The sequence below is a fragment of the Apteryx mantelli genome, chromosome 1 (assembly GCF_036417845.1).
Source record: "Apteryx mantelli isolate bAptMan1 chromosome 1, bAptMan1.hap1, whole genome shotgun sequence".
Taxonomy (NCBI): domain Eukaryota; kingdom Metazoa; phylum Chordata; class Aves; order Apterygiformes; family Apterygidae; genus Apteryx; species Apteryx mantelli.
In genome coordinates this window covers 204788341-204810716 of record NC_089978.1, presented here as the reverse complement: position 1 = coordinate 204810716, position 22376 = coordinate 204788341, and the positions used below count along the sequence as shown (strand labels likewise).

Genomic DNA, 22376 nt, shown 5'->3' with positions numbered 1-22376 from the left:
GCTATAGCTATACCAGTTTGTACATTAATTTTATTTATGAATGGAATATGGGTGATCTTGTAAACTAGAAGATTTAATAAAATCAGCAAGTAGGGGGAATAAAACGGTGTTTAGATAATATTATGACTGCCAGAACAACAAAGACAAGAAGGCAAAATTATAGTAGAGAGGAGATACCATTTCCTTTTCTGCAGTTCTTTGAATCAGCACTGTTATCAGTTGCCAAATATGTTGGTCAGTTGTTTGGTCTTTTAAACTTTCTGGGTATTTCTAATGGAAGACAGAGCTACAACTTTATACATTCTTGTTTACAGCATAGCATATGGCCATAAAGTATACTGTATGCTTTATTTACAAAGTACTTTGTAAATATTTTAATTTGCAACTTAGTCATTTTTCCCTGTGTAGCTCAGCAATTCCAAAAATTGTCAAATGTTATTTTTCATATAAGTAAACTAGTTTAAAAATTCCACGTACTTTTTAAAAAATATATATGCATCTTCAGAAACAAGCACAAACATTGCTATGCTTTATTTTTACTAACTTATTCTTTTGGTGAGAGGAGTGTGTTTATAAATGCCATCATTCAATGTGCTTCCATTTATTTTCCGTGTAAAATTGCATTCGAAAGACGTGATGTTTGGATTTTTCCATTTAAATACAGTAGCATCCACTAAGGAAGTTGCAGTACGAATGTTTCTAGCGGCAACATGTGTTGGTGAAACTGATTGAATGTGTTAATCTTATCAACCTGTCGAAGTAATCCTCCTTACAACATCCTTCTTCATAAGCCCATTAAACATTTGAACTCGTAAACCTTTTATGCCTTTTCCTCAGCAGAAAGTAAGCATGGATCACTGTCAAAAGTGAAAAGGATTTAGAAATGAAAATATTCAGAAAGATTTAACTGGCAAGAAAATAGGCGACTATGGGAAACAAACAGAAAAACCCATATCATACCAGTTACTTATCAACACTAGCATAAACATAAATTTACACCTGATATTTTAAAAAAGAACCAATATACATAATTTTGTAGACTGTTCTTAATGCAGCATTTTAATCAAGTTATTTTATCACATTCTGTTTTTCTTCTTTTTGAGAACAGATTGTTTTATTGGCAGTGACTGATGCAAACTTCACATTATTTTCCTGTCTGATGATCTCTCAGCCTGAAGATTAAAACATATTTAAAAACAGCTTCATTATAAGCTTTCTAATTTTGGTGTGAGGGTTGTTGATTTTTTTTTTTTTTTGAATGAAATTGAGATTTTCTTTATGGGAGATTGATAAGAATTCCAGAAAATTTTGTTATCAGCTAGGAAAAAGTAGAAAAGAGCAACAGCAAACTGGGGAATGTTGCATTAAGATCATGTTAGGGAAAGCATTTGGAGAGCCAGACTGGACACTATTTTCAAAATTTAGAATGACTGTAATCCTAGGTTAAACTCAGTTCATAAAAAAATTATTTTAAATAAATCTTGGCAACAGTTGCACTATTTTTCATAAAGCACCTAAAACATCATTTGAGATAATCTTGTTTAAAGATTAACCACAACCAGAACTATCTCTGGATACACTAAAATGTCTTTTTTAGCATTGTTTTGTTTTGTTTTTGAAAGTATTGAGTTTGTTACCATCTTCTAATAGATTTTTCATATTAACATTGGTTCAATCTACTGTAATTAGCTTTATTATAAAACTGGTGAATGGATGAAAGGTGTTAATAGTGGTTGATCAATTTGAATAAAGTCATATTTGAATATAAACATAAGTATCATAATTTGATTGTGGATTATGATACTGCTGACAGTGCTTTTTAATATTGAGCATGATGTAACACTTAAAATGAAAACTATATGCTTAATCTCTAGCTTAATCTCATGCTTAATCCTGAAACTAATGTCCAGGAATTCGCTAATGCTGTGTTAAAAGAGCATGTTAATTAGACCCGAGAGTTCTTCAGCTCAGCAAGCATGTGTCGTCTTGGACTCAAATTTTGGCGTATGTGCTGGGCGTCCATGCAGGCAGCCTTGTTTGTTTGAATAATGGTATTTATTGAAAGCATGTGTGAACTATGAGTGCTTTCTTGTTCTGTCACTGAGGGTTTCAGAGCTGTCACCTATCAAGTGCTTTTCATTTCCTTCCTTTTGTCTATGGCTGTGAGGAGGATCCTGTTCTAGTTCAGCTTTATTGTTTTTTAGACAGGGTTAAGCTTAAGGAAGACATAGGGCTTGAAGCAGATGGGGAAGTTCAGAACCTAAAATCCCTGCTGTCGCAGGCTGCGAGCAGGCCTGGCTCATGTGGGAAGCTGGGCGGTGCGTGCTCCGTGTCACACGACGGGGCAAGCTGCAGCGCTGACGTGGGAGCGGGCGAGGGATGGGTGCGGGTGTCTGAATGGCCCCACTGGAAGCAGTTATTCCTATCAGGCCCCTTTCTACGCAAAATGCGGTTCAGTTTTACTGCTTGCACGTGCTTATAACTATTCTTTATTAGGATGCCTGTATAATTAGTTTTGCTCACATATCAGAAAAGGACCATTTACTGTTTTCTGTTGATGTCTTATCTTCTTTGGTTGAGAATTCTCTCCAGACGTTACTTAAAAGGAGTGTCACCAAAATACTATGTAGCAAAGTCTAGCACCACTTCAGATGCAGTGGTTTTAGCTGTATATTTTCACTGGGAAGGGAATTTTGTAGAGCTTTATCCTGAGTTTTATTTTTTTCACAAGCATGATTAAGAGGTACAGGAGGCTATTTAAAACATTCCTCCGGAAAAAACATTTCACTGGATCATTGTAGGTTGTCAAGAAAATGTCATCAGTTGAGTCACTCATGAAGCTATAACATGTCTCCAGTATGCTGAGATGTCACTTCATGTTCTCAAAACACTGCTCAGAAGCCCCATTCACTTGCTATATCAATGCCTTTTCCCTAAGAAGGAACACAAAGATTGTTCTCTGCTTCTCCAAGTAGGAGCTGATGCGGACAGATGCTTTACAGTAGAGAGACCTCATTGTATTCCTTTGTGCTCTAAGACTGAAGAATGAAGCGCACTGTTGAAATCGTCTGCTTCTGATTGAGTAGTAACACAGACTTAAAGCTGTTGCAGTCTACAGCACCATTCTTTCTCTTGATCCTTAACTCAAAAACAGAGTAATTTAAGTACACTCGCATTCAAGGAGGGTTTTCTCCTAGGGCCTGCAAAATATGTTAATAAAAATTTTAGTTGAAGGGGAAGAATCAGAATGTTACAGTAACTGTGAGGAAATAGAAGCATAAATACATTTGCTTGGAGATCATGAAGTATAGGACTTAGAGATTTATTGGACTTAAGATCTAGTGTTGACTAATGTGTTAAAAGAGAATGGTTGTTCCCAGGATAGTTTCTGTGTTCTGTTTGCCCGACCTTCTGATGTCTTGCCTTCATTCAGCTGCTCTATCTTCTTGAGTTTTTCCTCATGCAAGATTGTCATATTTAATAATTTTTCAGTATCATTACGAAAATGAATTTGATTGAAATCTTTTGAAAATATTTAGTAGAAAGAACCCTTCTAGATGAAAAATACTATTTTGTAGCTGATCAGAAAATGGGTTTTGTCATAACTGACTGTTGATATAGAAATTTTCATGGAATAACTTATAATGCATTTATTATTAAAAATCCACTAATGTATTTGACCTGGAAAGATGCCCTTTGTTTGTTTGCTTGTTTTTTTCTGTTAAAGCACAACTTACTTTTTTGGTTGAGTGTATTTGATGTACTTGAAATAAAAAAAAAATAAAACCCACAAAACCTCAGTCATTCCTAACTATGATATTAAATTATGAATGAAAATTCAGTTTCCTGCCTGAGTTGACTGAAGACTTTGTAGCCACAGTGGTCTAGATTCTGGGGACATGCCAGTAAAGATTTCATAAAGGCTAAATAAATGTTTTGTCAAAAGCAATGTGTACAACAGTAAACGGCATAGGAGGGGAACAGACTGAGCCACCAAAAGATGCTACTTATTATAAATAGAATATCGAAAATCATTCAGTTTTGGATCTGCATCCTGTTTTTTTTTCTTTTTATTATAACGAGCAAGAGCTATGCTTAGGACCTGTAATTAGCAAAAATAAAAAGAGCTTAAGGACAATTGTGTGTTAATCGGTGAGACATTCTGTACTGAAATTTTGAATATCTTTCTCACTAGTAGAATAATTATTCAGCCCATCCTTTTCCTCTGATAAATGCAACACAACGGCTGTCAGTTTGAGCTGTGTTATTAATTACATCACTTATCAACTTTAAACTCCCTTTATTAAACTGTTATATGCTCTACTTAGTATATTATTCTATAGCTAGTTTCTTAGCATTTGCGCTTGAAAGGTATTTATTTTTGTCATGCATGCATTCCTCTGCAGGAGTGGGGGAGTGTGAAGAATGTGCTCGGTAGTGGCGGCTGAGGCTCATTGCTATTCCAACGGCATGGCTGTGCTCCTCTCGGAGGGCGTTCAGTCCTTGGCATTCATTCCCTCGCGCTGATGTGATAACAGAATAAAGGAGCTTTACAGCTGATTGAAGTCAAGTAGTAGGGCCATTGTAAAGGTTCACAAGAAGATTACTGATGAATACTATTACTGCTGGAGGTTGGGCTAGCAATTGTGCATGTCCATGCTTTCTCATAGAGAATGAATAATGAAGGAGAGGGTGGGCTAACAATTATGAATTACCTACCCTGCTGCTTCCAGAGGGAAGGTGGTGGTGTCCATTTGGCTTCTGATTGTTAACAATTATATGATAAATGCTTACCCATATCTGAGAAACCTTCAGTTTGTTTTTAAATGGCAATAAGAGTTGTGGCTGTATTATTTCTCCAGTTCTGAATGCCAGAACTCCAAAAGGTGTTTGACTATTTCAGGAATTAATAGAAATCCACAAATTTTTTGCATTTCTCTTGTGACAGGAGACAGATTGAAAGCTTTGAATTTATTCCAGTGTATGGAACATTCTTTGCTTATAAACTGAGCAGATGGCTGAGATAAAATTGCAGACTCTTCTGCAGTTTAGTTTGGCTGAACGTTTTTGAAACTAAAATATTTTATTTGTCTGTGATTGTCTTTTCTTGTAGAGAGAGAATATACAGGAAGCATTCTGTCAAATTCCCAGTCTGGCTCTCATTTTTTTTCTATTATGCTTGCAAGAACTGATGGAAATAGAGGATATAAAAACTTTGTAGGAAGTCTATCGTGCAAGAGAATAGCTCTTACTCCCTGTACGGTCTCTGACATGTCCTTGGTTATATACTAAGCCTCGGGTTGTCTAGGGCTTCGAGGTGGGCTAGCACAGCCTCTCCTCTCACACTTGCAAGTGTTCCAGAAAGGCTTTCAACCTCACTTAAACACAGGTTTTTATTAAATATAAGCTAGAATACTTAGTTTTTTAAATAGAAAGAATTTTGTGAGTAGTTAAGAGAGAACCAGAAGTAAAAGGAATTTATATGCAATTCTTCCCCTCTTCAGTACATCTTTTAGGGTAGGTTTGCTTCCAGGTTTGATTTCTAACTTTGACTGTCTGCATTAGCAAATAGTGCAGTGCAATAGGAGTGGATATGCAATGCAAACCACACTTTAGTATGTGAAAGTACACGCGAACGATTGTGAGATGTTACAAAACAACACTTCTGATCCAAACCAAAACACTGCAGTATCTGTGCCTTTAACGAGTTTCCGAATCATAGCAAGGTCTTCAGAGTCCTCTCCAGCCTGTATCAGAGGTCTTTCATCGCTTCTGAGTCCTATGCGCTTCCTGCTCCTCTCATCAGTCTTTCTGGCTCTGGTTGGTGTGGGCCCCCAGTTCTTTGCTATATATAAATATTTTTTTTTTTTTCTGCTGCTTTTTGGCTATGGTCGCTGGAACTTTTCCTTCCTAAGTGCCATCAGTTGCTCCTAAGGGAATCTCCCCTTCCCTCCAGAGGCATCCTCCTGACCTTCTGGCATCTTTTTTTGGAAAGAAAAATAGCCCATGCAAACAGAGAACAGATCAGTGAAACCTACAGTCTTTCAGAATAGTCTTAAATTGGATCTTCTTAAATATCCATACGATTACTGCACACTGTATTGTATAATTTAATATGTCTTCTGTTGTTGTTGATAGATGACAATAATTAGACTCTGTATGCTGTGATTTCTTTGCCCTTCATCTGTCTTTGGAGAACAACAACAGTAATTCTGTAGATCACATTGATACCTCTGAATGAAAAAGGTATTATGAAAAGTAATAAATGGAAGTTATGCCTCCAACTTATGTTTGCTCTGAATTTGTTTCTAATGGTATTTTTATGAAACACAATAAATATATAGTATTATAGTATTGAAAAAGCAAGTTTTATTTAGTGACTTAGAAATAATATCTTGACTAAGGTAAATAGATATAAAAAGCTATACAGCTGCTTTCCTGCATTCTAAGCAGAAATAGTTTGTTTCAGAGTGGAAATATGGTCTAGTAGGTTAGAGCAATAGAGATCACAATTGAAGGGTCTGGGGTTTTCTTGCTTCTGCATTTGAATATGGTCACGTCCGTTCTTTGTTTTGTCTTTTGCAAAAAGTTTTGGGTGAAAATGGCCAGATATACTCAACAGCCTACCATTTTCTTTTCTTTCTGTAAATGGAGAACAGATTTTTTGAAAGGTGTTGTATATAAATTATTAAATAGAGGACAGCTCAATAGAGACTGTATCTTCTGAATATTCTCGGATAAATTTTCCTGTAGCTGAAAAATTTTCATATACCTTGTGCTGAAATATCTTTTGGCAAAATTAAAATTAGTGTTTTCATAGTTATTAATGTTTAAGTTTAAATTCTAATTGTCTTCATGTTTGTTAATAAACTGTTTTTTCTTCTTTCTAAATGGATTTTTTCTTTGTTCATAGTACTTTATCAAACCTGTGGAAAACCCAGTGTGTTAGTGGAAAACAAATCAATCTGTCCTTTCTGGAAGGTATAAACAACTTTCATTAATGCTACTTTTTAAAGCTTAGATTGCAGGTGGAGAAAAATGCCTCTTAGGTATGTTTTAACTTCAGTTTCATGTTTCAGGGAAAAATCCTTTTCTGCTGTTGATGATGGTTTTGTTTTATTTTAAAATAACCAAGCACACCTGCTTTTTACATAACATTTTCATAATTATAAGCCTTCATGTGATTTTTTGGAAATTTTTATAAAATAAATTTTGAAATATTTCATTGTGTGCCTTATCACTTTTTGAAGCTAAATATTTGCTTTTGTTTGTGTTCAAACAGTTGCAGTATACTTTTATGTCTTGAAGTTTTGTGTGTGATTATCAGCATCATATTTGAATGCCTTCCACGTAAAGTAGGGATGTGATGAAGAGGTTTTCCAACTTGTGGATTCCCTTCAATATGCTGTGGTATTGAGCGTGATTCTTCACACATGCATTCTTCATTTCACTTATTCTAACTGGGCTGCAACATTATTTTCCCCCCTCCCTGCTCTTTGTCTCTGGTTCCTGTGCCCCTTTGTGGACGCAGAAATCTGCAGGTCGCATTCCTCTGGGCTGTCAGTGAGCTGTGCCTGGCAAACCTCTCCTTCCCCCTGGTTTCCATAGTAGCAGCATCTCGCCATTTTTCAGAAATGAGTATACTCAGAAATGAGATACCTGGAATGAGTAATGTTGTTAGCTTTTTGGTTGCTTTTGACATCAGCCTTTTCATAAGGCTGCAGTTTTGCAGAAACACAGCTATGGAGTGGTGATACCTGAGTGCTGGACCTGGCTGAAGAGTAGCTGGCTAATTGTTCATGGTTTTTATGTACTTTTTCTGCTGTTTAATCATTGAAGGTAATGCTAGCTGCTTTCTGCATCTGCTTGCTTTAGTTGCTGTGGCATTATTGGTATGTTTGTTGTAACAGAAGCTGAATGAACTGCAAAGCACGCAGGCCAGGGAATGTTGTTATGTCATGTGATCACGAAAACCCTTGGTGCAATTCAATCATCAGCCGCAGACAAGATTGAACATTCAGCCAAATTGCCATCTAGGTAGAGACTAATCAGATAGTCTCTGTCCTAAATCAGAGAGTGCTGATTTGCAAGAAAGCAGTGTCTTCATGAGGAAGTGTTAAGATTTATGCAGGCCAGCAAGCAGAGGAAAATGTTGGTTCCAACTACTTCCTTGTCTCTAGTTGAACACTGGCGATCAGGAATTACGGATTTTGTCACCGTTCTGGAGCGTGTAGTGCAGTCTGATGGTGAGAGAAGAGGATAAAAAAGCAGGTGTGGTCTTTCTGAGAAGCAGTGTATTGCGAGTATCTTTATAATGGTTGTGCTGGAAACTTGTGTGTTGTTCTTGGCTCTGTGTCATGACTACATCTCTGTTCGCTTGGAAAACAGGACAGCAAGGCCATAGCTCCCGCTTAATTACTTTTTCAGTATTTCCGTTTACCCTATCCTGGCCGCTTATCTTCTTAGGCAAGAAGACCAGAAGATTTGTCAGAAAATATCTGATTGGATATAAGAGGCATATTTGTTCTCAGTTTTTATGGTTTGTTTCTTAAAAATTTAGTGGAGTAGTGCTCTCGATAGTTTATTTGTTATTATTTTCAAGAAATTAGAGTTTTAAAATTCCTTCTTTGACCGTGCAAGAGGTTTTGATGTAAATGTCAGTTCATGTTCAGAATGTAATAGTAGATTTTCCACAAAATATTTATGTATACATTGATATAATCATCCCTTCATTTTACAGATGTGGGAATCTCAGGACTGTGGATAAGATTTTAGTAATATATTCATTGGGTTACTTAATAAGCTTTCCTCAGATGACCTATAATCCTTCATTTCAGTGTTCATTGTAATCAAAATGTTAATTTTTGTCCAAAGAGGTTAACACATAAGCCTCCAAATCTGGAGCTCACATATAATGCCTACAAAATACTCAGTGAGAGGATGTCTTTGAATTCTGTTTTGGCAAAGTACTACTAAACATATTATTGTTATTTTCTGAGAAGCTGGAATAACAGACTATTAGGTTTTAATACTGTTCATTTAGTTTTAGTCTTTCAGAATAAATGTGTCATATTATTTGTACAGTTATTCAAATATTTTCTTTCCATTGGAATCTTAAAGCTAACAGTACTTTTTATAGGTCTGCTTTGAGTAGATAGTTTAGTATCCTTTATTAAAGCTATAATCAATTAATCAAACAATTATGCGACTATTAGACACCTATTTCAGTATCTCTGAAATCCTGGGGCTGAAAACTCTAGTGGTTGTCTTGTGCTTGGTTTATGTATTTCTGCGAAATGTGATAACTGATGAATATGTGCAGAAAAGAATATGGTTGTGTTCTTTTTAATGAACCAGCAATTTAATGAAAAAATTCAGCAATCCTATTGTTTAGTATAAAGGAAGACATGTAAATGAGGCCAGCGCTGAAATTGTGTTTAAACAAAGCTGACAGTTTCTGTATTGTACCCGTTAATTAATTTCCCAACATCAAGGTTCTCTGGGAATGAACTGGAAAAATAATTAAAATGATACATGAGGTAAATAGTTTAGAAATTCAAAAGGTGAAATAGGGAATTAGTTTAGTAAATATTAGTCATACTGCTTATTTGTGCTCATTTGCCTTTTAAAAGCAGGTTATTGAAGAAGTATGATCCAGTTTTGATTCTGATGATGATCTTTCAAAGTTTTTCTCATAGGAGGAAAAGTTGAAATACTCTTTTTTAATAAATGGTGACTGCCCATGTGTACTTTCAAACCAATAGTTATCTTAAAGCAGGTTAACGTTTGTATGAAAATATTTTGCTTTAAAATGAAATTGTTCAGAATTAAATCAGTTGGAATGTGTTTTTACTAATGATCTGGATTTAGTATGTGCTTTGTAAGGTAAATCATATCTCTAAGTAGAATTCTGTGAATAAAAGCAGTTGTTACAGTTTGCTGAGCAGTCAGAAGAAGGGAAAAAAAATCCAGTGTGACACAGCTTTAATTAGTGTCAAGTCACTACTAGAGATTAAATTTAAATATTTAATTTCAAATAAAATTAGTAATTTCAGATATAATTAATAGGGTCTTAATTAAAGGAAAACTTCAAAACAACTTTTTTTCCAGCTGGACAAGCATTTCAGAATAATTGAAGCCCATGTTTAAGCCTAGCTTAAAATAAAAGAGCACTTTGAAATAAATGTTCTTTCTGTCACTTAATGTAGACAAAACTTAGAAGAACTTTAAGTTTTGGTATGCCAGATGTGCATGCCATTGAAAATATTTTGTCTGGAAGTTTTCACTTAAATCTGTCTTATACCCTATAGAAAAAAAGAGTAAATCAGAATAAATTAAAGATGCAAAATGAATTCATCTGGAAAATAGCCAGCAGGTTTGACTTTTGCAATGTATGTTTGAGACTTATCTATACAGCTGCTTGTGTCATCTTCTTATTTCCTCCTCCAGTTTGTGCGATCCGATTTTCTACCGCCTCCCATGGAGGACTTGGCTCAGAACTGAGGGGCGTAAGGAAGGGCATTCTTCAGCTTTATGCACATGCAAGAAACATAATACATTATATGCCTGTGCTTTCTGCTTTTAGGGAAAGTAAAGGGCATTAGCATTTAAGCGCAGCATTAATTTCACAGCATAAATTTGCCAGATCTAGTAGAATAACATAAGATAACTAATTCTTTTGAACGTTCTTAGCAGAAATAGGAAATGTGAATACTGTTGACATACATGTTTTTTAAAAATAGTTGTTCTTCTGTAAAGGACTTACAAAGAGGAGTAAGGGTTGAGGTAATGACTTTTCCATGGTATTTTGGCTCTGCAAGATCTTTCTGGCTTGATGTTATCACCTGAAAACCTTAGTTTCTTTACAGATTCTCAAGTGCTGTGAATTTGTTTGGATCAGGTTTGGTTTTAATGAAAGGATCAAACAGGTCCAGAAATTATCTTCTTATTAACTGGCAGGTGTTTGAATTAGGAACAGCTACCTTTTGGTTTTACCTACAGATTGCAAATTGATTTATTTTTATTTTCATTTTTTTTAACATAAATCATCCAACTTTGTTACTGTGTTATTATCAGATTAGATTTAATTTAGACAAGTGCCGTTGGTCATTTGTTGCTTTTAGGTTCATCCCCCTGTGAATAGTCACAGTGAAATTATTACAAAAGTAATCACCAGTGTGGAACAGATTGCAGTTCTTTTTCCATCGGGGAACTAAGTACGAGACCTAAGACAACTAACTTGATCCTATTTCATCTTAATCCTGTTTATACTTTTAAACTTGACCCAGAGAAATTAAGTGAGCTGTGGTAACAAATGGAACGAGAAATTTGTGGTAACAAATGGAATGAGAAATTAAGTGTCTGTGGTAACAAATGGAATGAGTTAATGTCTATATGACTGTGAGAAATGCTCAGAATCCTCTGCTCTTTCAACATAACCTTTTGTACCGTATTTTTTGCTCTATGTTTTGACTTTCCAAAGCATTTCCTGAACTGTCCTTGAGTAATGTTTAAGGATAACCTGATGGTATAACCAAATTACTGATTTAAGTCATGAACTAGATACTCTTTTAATACATTGCTATAAATGTTTTATTAATAAAACTTTAATAAACTTTATATTATGTTATGTTCTTACTACAAATTAGCTTGCAGAGATTTTCTTTGTAAACAAAAGCAATGATAGAAGACAATCCAAAGCATGCTAACTCAACAAAAATGTATCTTTTATATAAGTACTTTCATGTATAACTGTAAAATTCTTTTGAGCATGTGTCATCACAAAAACTTAAATTTTTATCACCACAGTATTATCATTATTTATTTATATGACTGACTGTAAAGCTGAGAAGTGGGAGAAGACTACACTAAAATATAGTGTTCTCTAAAGCTAATCATAATATTCTTTCATGTGAGTAAATATCCCATGGCATAACTTTCATAAAGAGAAATTATACCTCACAAATAGATTGGAATTCTTTAAGAGCCAGCAAGCATATGCAGAAGGTTGATGTAGTCTACTCAAATTTCTGAAAACAGTGGACAGGATTCTTCACAAAAGGCTATTAAAGAAAATAAATACTGCTGTGAGATTAAAGGGAGATTGTGTGGATAATAACTGGCTGAAACACAGAAAACAAATGGTAGGAGTGAGCAGGCAGGTTTCAGAATTACGGGAAATCACAAGTGATATCCTACGGGAATTTGTGATTAGGCTTTTTGTTGTTTCCTCTGTAATGACTGGAAAAGGGATACAGTAGTGAGAAAACAAAGTTTGCTGACAGTGCCATGTTATTCAGAGTAGTAAAGCTGAGAGGTCGACAGCAAGGAACTGCAGAAGGACTTGGTGCTCCTACCCAGCCAGGCAGTAGATGACGGGTGGAATTCCATGCAGACAAATACAAAGTGAGACTGTGCAGGGTGGAGTGGGACAATCCTAGTTTTACCTGTGCAACAATGTGCTTCAAAGTTAACCTTTCACGCTCAAGAGCAAGAGGAAAGTGTCAGCTTGGTAGCAGTCAAGAAAGAAAAGAAAAAATATTAAAGGCTAGGAATTATTAGGAAAGGAAAAGAAAAGAAACAGCACTGTGCAACTATATACATCGATGCTCTGTCTTCATCTTAAATGCTGTGTACAGTTTGGACCCTATTTCAGAAATGGAAAAATATAGGAAAGGATGTTTAAGAAGGATGAGCAAACATGGCAGCACCTGTTTATGAGGAATGGTGGAAAAACTCTAGTCTACAAAAGAGACAAAGCGGAAAATGGCAGGGATATAAAGGGGGAAAAAAAGATGAATAGCGTAAATAAAATGAATAGGGAACGGTTGTTCATACTCTCTTTCAATGCAAAAACTGAACTGCTTTAAATAAAACTACTAGTGTGAGGTTCAAAACACACATGCTATGTAGCATGTACTTAAATTTTGCAATTCTTTGCCACAGGACTTTGTGCACAGTTGCAAAAAGCTTTGGGCAGAATAGTGAAGACAAATCCATTGTTGGCTATTAAATAAAATACTCTACAGCGTATCTTATGAGGTGACTGAGCAGGAGATCACTGAAGGGCGGAAGAGTATTCTGGGGAGGTAGTGCTATACGCTTGCACTGTTTTACACTCTTTCCTAGTCATCTGCTAATGGTCACTGCTGGAGATAGGACAGAGCTAGACGGACTTCTCAGTGATGTGTTAGTGCTGTGTTGACTGTCAGACTGTTTGAACACAAGAAACTGAGTTTTGATAGTGAATTGTGTCTGTGCCTAGGAAATCAGAGTTCATAACTGATGGAAAAGGTGCATTTTGGAGGAGAAGCCAACACATGTTGCGCTCTCCATAATGATCCTACGCTGGTTTCTCTCTCTTTCTGCCATAGATTTCCTAGATATTTTGGAAAAATTGCTTAAAAATCTTTGCAGCTATACTGCCTGCTCTTTGTGATAGAGTAGTAATTATGAACAGCATAATTTGCTTTATTCATCTGTAATCATAAAATGCTTGGAAGTCGTTGAGTGTGATCCATTAGGAGAGCATGAAATGCGTTTTTTTCAATACTTCTCCTTAGCACATAGCATTAATCATTCTGGGTACTTCAAAAATAACCAAGTGTTGCACCTATTCTATTGACAAATATAATACCATGAGATATTATCCTTTTCAAATGTTGAAGTATCCAGGGCATGGGAGGCAGGTTAGACTAATCATTGGCTAGACAATAATCAGGCTAGTCATACTGCAAACTTTGCCATGCGTGTTCTTTCAGTGATTGTCTAATTCAAGAAGTTTGGGGAGCGCAGTATAAAGAATGCCTTTCATTTCAGCTGCCGAGGAAATCCAGCTTCTGCATGGCAATGCAATATTTGTGATGTTAACAATCTAAATGATTTTTATTAATAATGACAGATAGTTCTTAGATAATGTGCTCTGAGTCGTTGGTAATATGTTCAGAATAAGTCTTCGGGAAGGTTGTACATCTGTCTTGAGATCTTTTGCTAAAATATTTAAATCAAGGTCATTGCTTATATTTGATTTTAAATAGCTTTTAGCTTGTAGTCTGCATTTTTGAACATTTAGAGATCAAACTATTTGTAACTTCAAAAGCTACAAATGGAAAAGTATAATAGGTAGCAGGTGTTAGAAAAGGCAATTATGCATTAGCTGTTTTACTCAATTTTCAAAACTGTCTGAAACTATCCATTGGAAATACTTTGTAGCCTCGTCTTATCTCTGAAGCGTGATGAATTTTTAAGTCTATAGGGAATATGCATTTTTTTCTCTAATGAATTGCATATTTAAATCTATTTGGTTTCGTTTAAAAGAGCTGAACAAAATTGTATTGAAAAGAAAGGCTGAAGAGGAAAATTTCAAGAGAAAACAAAGGTTTTTATATACTTCCAGATATTCTTTCTGCATTTCTTCGTAAACATTTTCAATCTTCATAATTAAAGTTTTGAGTATATTTGCTTTTAATTTTTTTCAAACTATTTCTCTTGACTTTCTGGCTATAGAAGGACTCTATTATATGATAATAGACTGAACTCTTGGGCTCAAAATCAGAATTTTAGATTATTGTCACAAAAGGAATACTATGATTATCTGATTTGTCTGCCTATGTAATATAGTTTTGTGAGTCAGTGTAACAGAGCAAAATAAACAATTTTGAGGCAATTACTGTAAATTGACTTTGAAAGCAACATTTCAATCTCTAGACAGATTTCTTTGGTCATCGCCCCTTTTTCCCCTCTGCTTTTGAAGAGCACGTATTGACAGGGATGGAAAATGGAGGATTAGTATATATTAATACTAACATTTGAGGAAAATAAATGTTCCTTTCAGGTCCCTCTTTCTTGCTCATATGACGTAATAAAAGAAATTTAAATTTTTTTGTTATGTTCTGCTAGGATAACAAATAATCCAATATATAAAATATCCTGAATAATAATCTTTTTTTAATGAACGTGTAGCAAGGATGACTTACATAATGGGGAAAAACTTCAAGCTATGAACTGAGTTACTTAAGGATGCTATGAAATGTCCTTCTTTTGGAAGATTTTAAAACAAGCTTTTAAAATTGGTAAAGAGTAGTTTAGATTTAGTTCATTTTGAGTTTGGGACAACAGGATGGATTGTGTGGCCCGTTTCATGTATTATTTCTATTTATTTTGGTTAATGTTTTATAATTTTTAACAACTTTTATATTAATGCAAGTAATTTCCTTAGTTAAGGAAAAACACTTAGTGAAAACTTTATTCCTTCTTTCTTTTCCATTGTCTGACCTGTGCTCTCCCATCATCCTGCCCATCATCTTGAACGATGTATTCTGTTTTTTATTCCTGCCTACAGAATATTCAACTTCCTACTTCTCCATCAGCAAGAATATTATGAATATTCTGAATATTGAATATTTATGAATATTATGAAGTAATAAGTTGTTTCAGTACACTTGCTTTACTTGAGTAGAACACTATTTTTCCTAAGCAGTAAGCTGCAATTCTGAAATGACCAGCAGAAAATATGAAAAAAAGATCTGCCATGTTTTAAGGAGGTGTACTTAGGAGATCTTAAGGATTATTTAGGTATCAGCATTTAAGTGTCCCTGCATTTGTCAGATTCTGTAGCTTAATTTCATAATTATTTTTAAATGATATTTTAATGAGATTTTATGTAGCATTAGTTCACAGTGATCACATTGATAATTTAATGTCATATTTATTTTTTCAGTTCCAAGTGGAATGGGAAATAAAAAACTTACTCAGTGAGGTCTTTTAAAAATAAAATCTCAAATTTGTCTAAACTCATGATCATGAAAACTTAATTTCTAGCGTGTTTTTTATAAAGTGACTGTATCTGGTGACTAGAAATAGAGCAGAAAGCAGCAGATGTGTATAGAAATCTGAGTTGTTAAAGGTTTTATTTGTGTTACAAGGAGTAGAGCAAGAGCTTTTTGTGTTTTTTTGTATTTTTTTTAACTTTAGTAAGAACCTCTCAGTCAGTCAAATATTGACCAAGTTGTATATTTATAAAATGCTAATAATTTGGCATAGCAGAATTTGTAATCAAAAAGCTATTAGTGTAAAATGGAACTACCAAACTTAATAATGGAGGCGAAGCATACGTTCACGCCTCAGTGTTGAACTAGATAATATGAAAATTATGATATGAAAAGAAATAGATTTAGCTGACATTTTTAGTTGGTATTGAATGGCAAAAAAATACATTTGGGGTGTTAGGTGTGTTGATGAAAACTATGACTTTGTACATTCAAATGATATTTTCTTTTCAGTCTGAACCAGAGGGTTTTTCTCACTTCCACTTGTACGTCTGTGCTGCCTTCCTTGTCAGGTGGAGGAAAGAGATACTGGAAGAGAAGGACTTTCAAGTAAGTTAAGACATTTTTGTATTACAAAAAATTGGGGATATTTTTCAAGCACAGGGTGGTATTTATTAAATTTAGGATCATAGGTTTACACGGAGATGAATTTATGACAGAGCAGTAGCAGTTGCACCAAGACTGACGATGTCTGACTGTTTGAGGGAGTTGCTCCAAAGCTGTTAAACCTGAAGTGATTGACTGTAAGCAGTAAGAGATGAGTTTTCTTTGTCCACTCTGAAAAAATTGCTGCTCAAACTGAGAAGGTGATTTCTGTATATACTACAATAAGAAAAGCTTTGATATTTCATAGAGAGATTTTCTGAAAAGGTAACTTGAGGGCTTTTTTTTTTTTTTTTTATCTTAAATGCTGCACTGGAGTTACTTATTTATAATTTCGCATCTTTATAATGTAACAGCACACTGACAAAAAGATGTTCTTTCTTTCAAAAATGCTAGGCATGTGGTCTTTTAAAATAAGGAGCCTGTTTTCAGTGGTAAGTAAAAGGCCTGTAAGAGTATTTACTTCTGTTCCCTACATTTCAAAACCTTTCTTAATTTGTTCAGGAAAGAGCATATCAGGTAGTAATTTGGAATAGGATTTGAATAGTGTAAAAGGCAAATAATTTGCCTACTCATGTAGTTCAGTTATATCTGTGAACTGGAGATGGTGTACTTTCACAGAGGTACTTTAGATTGACTTTTACTTTGATACACATGCAATACCAAAAAGGAATTAAAGGCCTGAAAAATGCCAACTGTGAGCAAGTCGTGCTGCAGAGTTTGCACCAGTTCTGCTCCTGGAGAATGTCCTGTTACTGGCTTCTTGTCTCTACAGCTGACTGAACTCTGTTGCCTTGTACAAATGCACCATTGTGTAAATCTGTGCATCATTTCAATCTATTTTATATTTCTTCATAAAATGATTTGTTCAGAGCACTTTAACTGCTGTTGCTCAACTTCCCAATAAATTAACGCCTAAGAGTACAGCACAACAAATGAAATTTATACTGCCTCCGAACACTATCAGATTGTCTTTTATTTTGTCAAAAAACAACCTTAATGTTGGTAGCCCATGCCTCTCTACTATAATTGTTCCCGTTAAATTTTTTTGAGGTGATTTTCTGTACCAAAGCTCATAGCATTTTTGCCCTTCCCACCAAATACAGGACAACTATGTTAAAAATAAATAATAATCCGAGGGTAAAGTACTGTGAAGGTTTGTTTTATTCTGCTTAAATATGTTCAGATTTGGTCATTCATGTAATAAGTTATTTCTTCATGGTTTAATTTCCTTAAAAGCTACTAAAACAGAGTGTAAATTATATAAATCAGGAACACTCTGGAACACATTTATTTATTAGACAACTTTAGGTTGCTTACCACATAAAAATGCACTTAGTCATTTCGAGGATCTGTGGACAAATGCTACTTTCATCACTATCTTATTTGTTACCACTAAAAGGTCTGGCCTTCTTTATTGTGTAACGTGACCTTTTAAAATGACTGAAGTATTATCCGTTCTCCAGATGATACTTGTCTCCCACAGGCCAAAATAAAACCTGGTATTCTTCCACTTTGTTAATAATAGCTGATTGCCTGGTCTACAAAGTAGCTAGCTCAAATAATAGGGGTTTAAACGATATCTGAAAACCAGGAAGTTCCGAATGTGCTGCTGGAGTGCTCGGATTGCACGTGGTTCACATCATTCAGAAGTCACGGTAGGTTTTGCACTGAAATTTTGTGGTCCATAAATTATATTGTGAATCATCAAAACATGCATCCAGCAAGCTCTCTGGCACACGGTGTGTGTTGTAGTCCTTTTCTGCCTACTGCACAGATGATGCAAGTCTCTACTGAATGTCAGCCTGAGGTCCTGGCGCTTTAGTACAAACTGGGAAGACTCATGCTTTTGTTCCTTTGCACATCTGTTTGGTCTCTTTCAGTAGAATTTAAAATCTCGCAGGCATTTTAAGGCAGAATGATTTCCTCAGTGGGACATCAGGTGTGGTGAGATGGGGCACTGAGCAGGGTTTGAATCAAAGATCAATATTGAAGAACTTGATTATGTAATACTTTATTATTATTTGATGAAGTATGTGTTAGCAGTATAAGGGGCAGGAGGGTGACAGAAAATAACTTTTGCTCTTAACATATTATTTCCCTTCTTTTAAGGTTTTAGGTAGATGAACAATGTCTTGCCGCAACCTAAGTTATCAGTGAACAGATTAATTATAGACTTATATACCAGATGTTCAGCTGTTCATGATAACAGTTCCTTAATGCAGACTCTGTGTATGTGTGTGTGTATGCATGTGATTTTTTTTCCTGCACTGTTGTGTAGTGGAGAAAGAAATTTTGCAGTGAAAGGAGTCAGGTTGGCTGGGCTAGTCATATGAAATGATAGACTCAAAACAGTTGGGTATTTGGTTTACATGTGTAGAACTAAGTATTATTATATGAAATAAAATAAGCGATGGTGAGGGAAATAGGTAAATAGGTAGAGGAAGAAATAAATGTACAAGAAATACTGGGTTTTTTTTGATTTTAACATCTTAAAAACAATAAAAACTGAAAAGGTAATGGAAGTAGGTGTATTAGTAATCATAGTTAGTCTTTTGAACACAACTGAATGTATTAACTCTGACCTTCATACTGCAATGCTGTTATGTTCTTAATTTGATTTGCTTTTAGTACTCCTGGTGACTTAAGTGAACCTATTTGCAGTATATGAAGTTAAACAAATTGGTAAACCCCTGCTGATTCAAGGCCTGTTATTAGAAAATAAATATTCTATGTTGCATATAGACCTATTGTCTGATGTACTTCATACTGTCAATGAAATATGACAGTACAAGCACTTAAGTATGTGTTTCATGCTGATATTGTAGATACATGATGGTTTTATATTGAATTTATAGACATACATCTGAATTTAACAGAATATTTTTCCTCCTTACATTTTAAATTAAAATCTATTTAGGATTTTGTTAAAGATTCAAATAGGAATTTGAGGAAGGAATTTGTTAAAGGTTCAAATAAATGGGCAATGTTAGCTACTAAATTTCAAATATTCATTTGATACAAATTATATAGGGATAGATATTTATACGTTTCTATAGTTTTGGCCAAAAGTATCACTACAGCTAAGTTGTATATTTTAAATAGTAATTTGACTTCAGCTTTTTATTAGATGAAATACTGAGCAATAGAAGAAATTAACACCTTATCTAAATAAAGTTGTCCCTCTAAATTTATAAATTGTCACAAAAAGTGGATTAAGGTGTGAAATATTGTCACCCTTAAAACACCATCTGATGATTGTATGCATTATAATTTGTTGAATTTAGCAGTTTGACAGAAAAAAGCTCTGTGCATTTCAGTAGCAACAGAAAGGTTAGTGAAGTTGGTTTGAGGAAGGGGTCAGTGTCTTGAGCAAGACTGATGAAAGATTTCTTTCCAATAGCACTGTGCTGTCTTCACCTCCGGTGAGAATTTTGTGTCTCAGCAGATGGAGAAAGGATGACTGGAAAGCATGCTGCAGTAATTAGTTATTCCAGCATGGCATTCAGTTCTTCTTGAATACCAGTTTTAATGAGAACTAGGAAAAAAGTCAGTTCACTTGTCTGTTTTTGTAAACTTGAATTTTCCCTGTCAATGTCAGGTTGATGCTTCACCAGAAAATGTATGTCGCATCTTCTAGATGCATTTGGCTATTTCCAGTAACATTTTCATGGCAGCTCATCTGGTTTGACCAGTAATCCTGCAGTTATTAGGGGAAGGGAGGAGAGAAAGGTTACCATTATGTCTGTTTAACTTCTTCCTTCTACCCAGTCATTGCCACACAGGCATGTACAGTGCTTCCACCTCATGCAAAGCAGTTTAACTGAACTTCAGCACCAGTCCTGTCCACTAGCCCAATACTTTTGTTATTTTGTGTTTAAAAAAAAAAAAAAAAAGTATCTTTAAGATTTTGTAATTGTAAGAACAGACTTTCAGAAATGATAGCTGTGTGTCTTCCTGAACGCTTCCAAAAGCTGATTTGCTTACAGCTGCCCTCGGTGAGGATAAAAAGTGCCAAACTGCTTTTCTGTTTTTCGCTAAGTAAGGTGATTGCGATGAGGAATGGTAAAGAAAACTTTTCAAATTTGGATTTATAAGAGGAAGTAAATTTAAATGAGAAGACAGGAAGACATGTCTTCATCTCCCTCAGGACAAGCCAACATTTTGCTGACCCCTTCTTGCTGTTGATACTAATGAAAAGTAGAAATACTACTCTTCTAATGAAATCCGTATTAGGTAAACTGTATTCAGGTCATTTATATTTTTCTAGCAAAGTGAATTAATTTGTATGCAGACACAGGATACTTAATTTTGTGCCCGAGGCTCATTCATTCAATGTCTTATTTATCCTGGGGAAAACAGCAGCCGAGAATACAATCTATTATATTTTTGTAGTTAAAAAGTCTTTCTTCATTTTCTCGATACATTTAGATGTTATATGATAGTAGTAGTCCAGGGTGCAGATACCCTGGAAGAAAAATGTCCTTTTGTTTTAAATTAGTACGGTCATTTCAAGTCCATGAATAGGTGAAGGCTGACAAAGGTTTTAATTAAATTAAAAAAAAAAAAGAAAAAAAAGATGAGATTAGGAAAGTCTGCTTGCTTGTATCCAGAATTAGTCTGTGAATTCTCATGGGCTGTTTCATACCTCATTTTGTGAGGCATAACAATTCCTTTTCTATGGAGGACTTTTTTATTTGAGATGGAGAAATTTTTAGCTCTCCTTGGCATTGGGCTTTGATTAGCATCTTATGCTGTGCTAAACTATGTGTATTAATCATGTGAGGTATTGAACAAAGTTATAAAAAGCAAAATTTTGGTTTGTTTTATTTTGTTTTAACTTGTTTCTTTCTTCTTGCTTACCACAAATATAATTGGAGGAGGTTCTCTTTTTTCTGCAGTGCTAATAATTTCTGATATATCAGGTGGTAAATTTGTCCATGCAGCTCTGACTGTGTGGTAGGTCAGCTTGTCCTTTGAGAAGAAAATGATTATGTTGTCTTTGAACTATAGGTCTAAAGCTGTAGCCAAACTGTATCCTCATCATCTTGTCCTTTTCTTTCTGTGTTCTTGATATAGTAATTTGTGATGTTTGGGTCTTCAAATTATAATATCTTCATATGTGAAAATATTCTGTTTATGAACCACTCAATAAGGTTGAGTTCAAGTTTAGATGGGACATTCTTGGTCCCATGTCCCATATGTGAATAGTAATATAAAAACAAACATTAATTGGTCGTCTTTAAGTCTGTAAAGTCTGAAACAGAAATTTATTTAAATTTCCGCAAAGCTCTGTACCACTGAGTGGCAGCCAGAAATATAAGGAGATGCTGTTTGCCTGATACTTTCTCTCTCACTGCAAGAGGCAACACCAGAAATTCTATAACAGAATCCTTTTGCATATGCATTTTAGCCTGACTATTTTTGAACTTATGCATTTGGATAAGGTTAGAATGATTTTTTTGGTGCATATCCACACTTTAGTGAAAAACCTTTCAAATATTTTTCTTAAATTTCAAATATTGTATTTTCCACTTACCAGATTGCATGCACATTAGCTTACAAAAAGAAAAAAAAAGAGAATTCAGTCTAATCATATCAAGCTACTTCCAAACCTTTTGAAGTCTGCTCATCAGTAATCATTAATCACTTCACATTGTTCTACCATGCGTACATAGTATTTTTTCTCACAGCAGGTAAAAAGTGGTACGGTCTAAGACTGACATCAGCGCAGCTGAACATTAAATTGATCTCCTAAACATGTGTCTTGACCTTTATTGATATGAAGTATTCTCCATCACCATTTTACTGAATTGAAATGTGATTAGTGTTTTTAAAATGCTTTAAATGTTCAAGCTTAAAAAGGATGAATTTTGTCAGTGCCAGTAATGTGAATACGTTGTAGGGGCAGGCTACTTCTTAGGTATTTCTCATCAGCAAGAAAGG

At 34.8% G+C, this 22376-nt stretch overlaps 1 protein-coding gene across 5 annotated transcripts in view; it reads left to right on the top strand.

The window, feature by feature from the left end:
• Window positions 1-22376, top strand: part of TBC1D22A (TBC1 domain family member 22A) — a 200173-nt gene that overhangs the window by 135152 nt on the left and 42645 nt on the right. For 2 of the 5 annotated variants that reach the window (XM_067315862.1, XM_067315852.1), the window contains exon 12: window positions 16281-16376. The exons of 1 other annotated variant lie outside the window; for it this stretch is intronic. In XM_067315862.1, the coding sequence (XP_067171963.1) occupies window positions 16281-16376 (96 nt within the window). Of the gene's footprint in view, window positions 1-6913; window positions 7074-10449; window positions 10495-16280; window positions 16377-22376 lie in introns of those variants that run through there. 2 more of the 5 variants (XM_067315889.1, XM_067315880.1) reach the window with 2 other exon arrangements.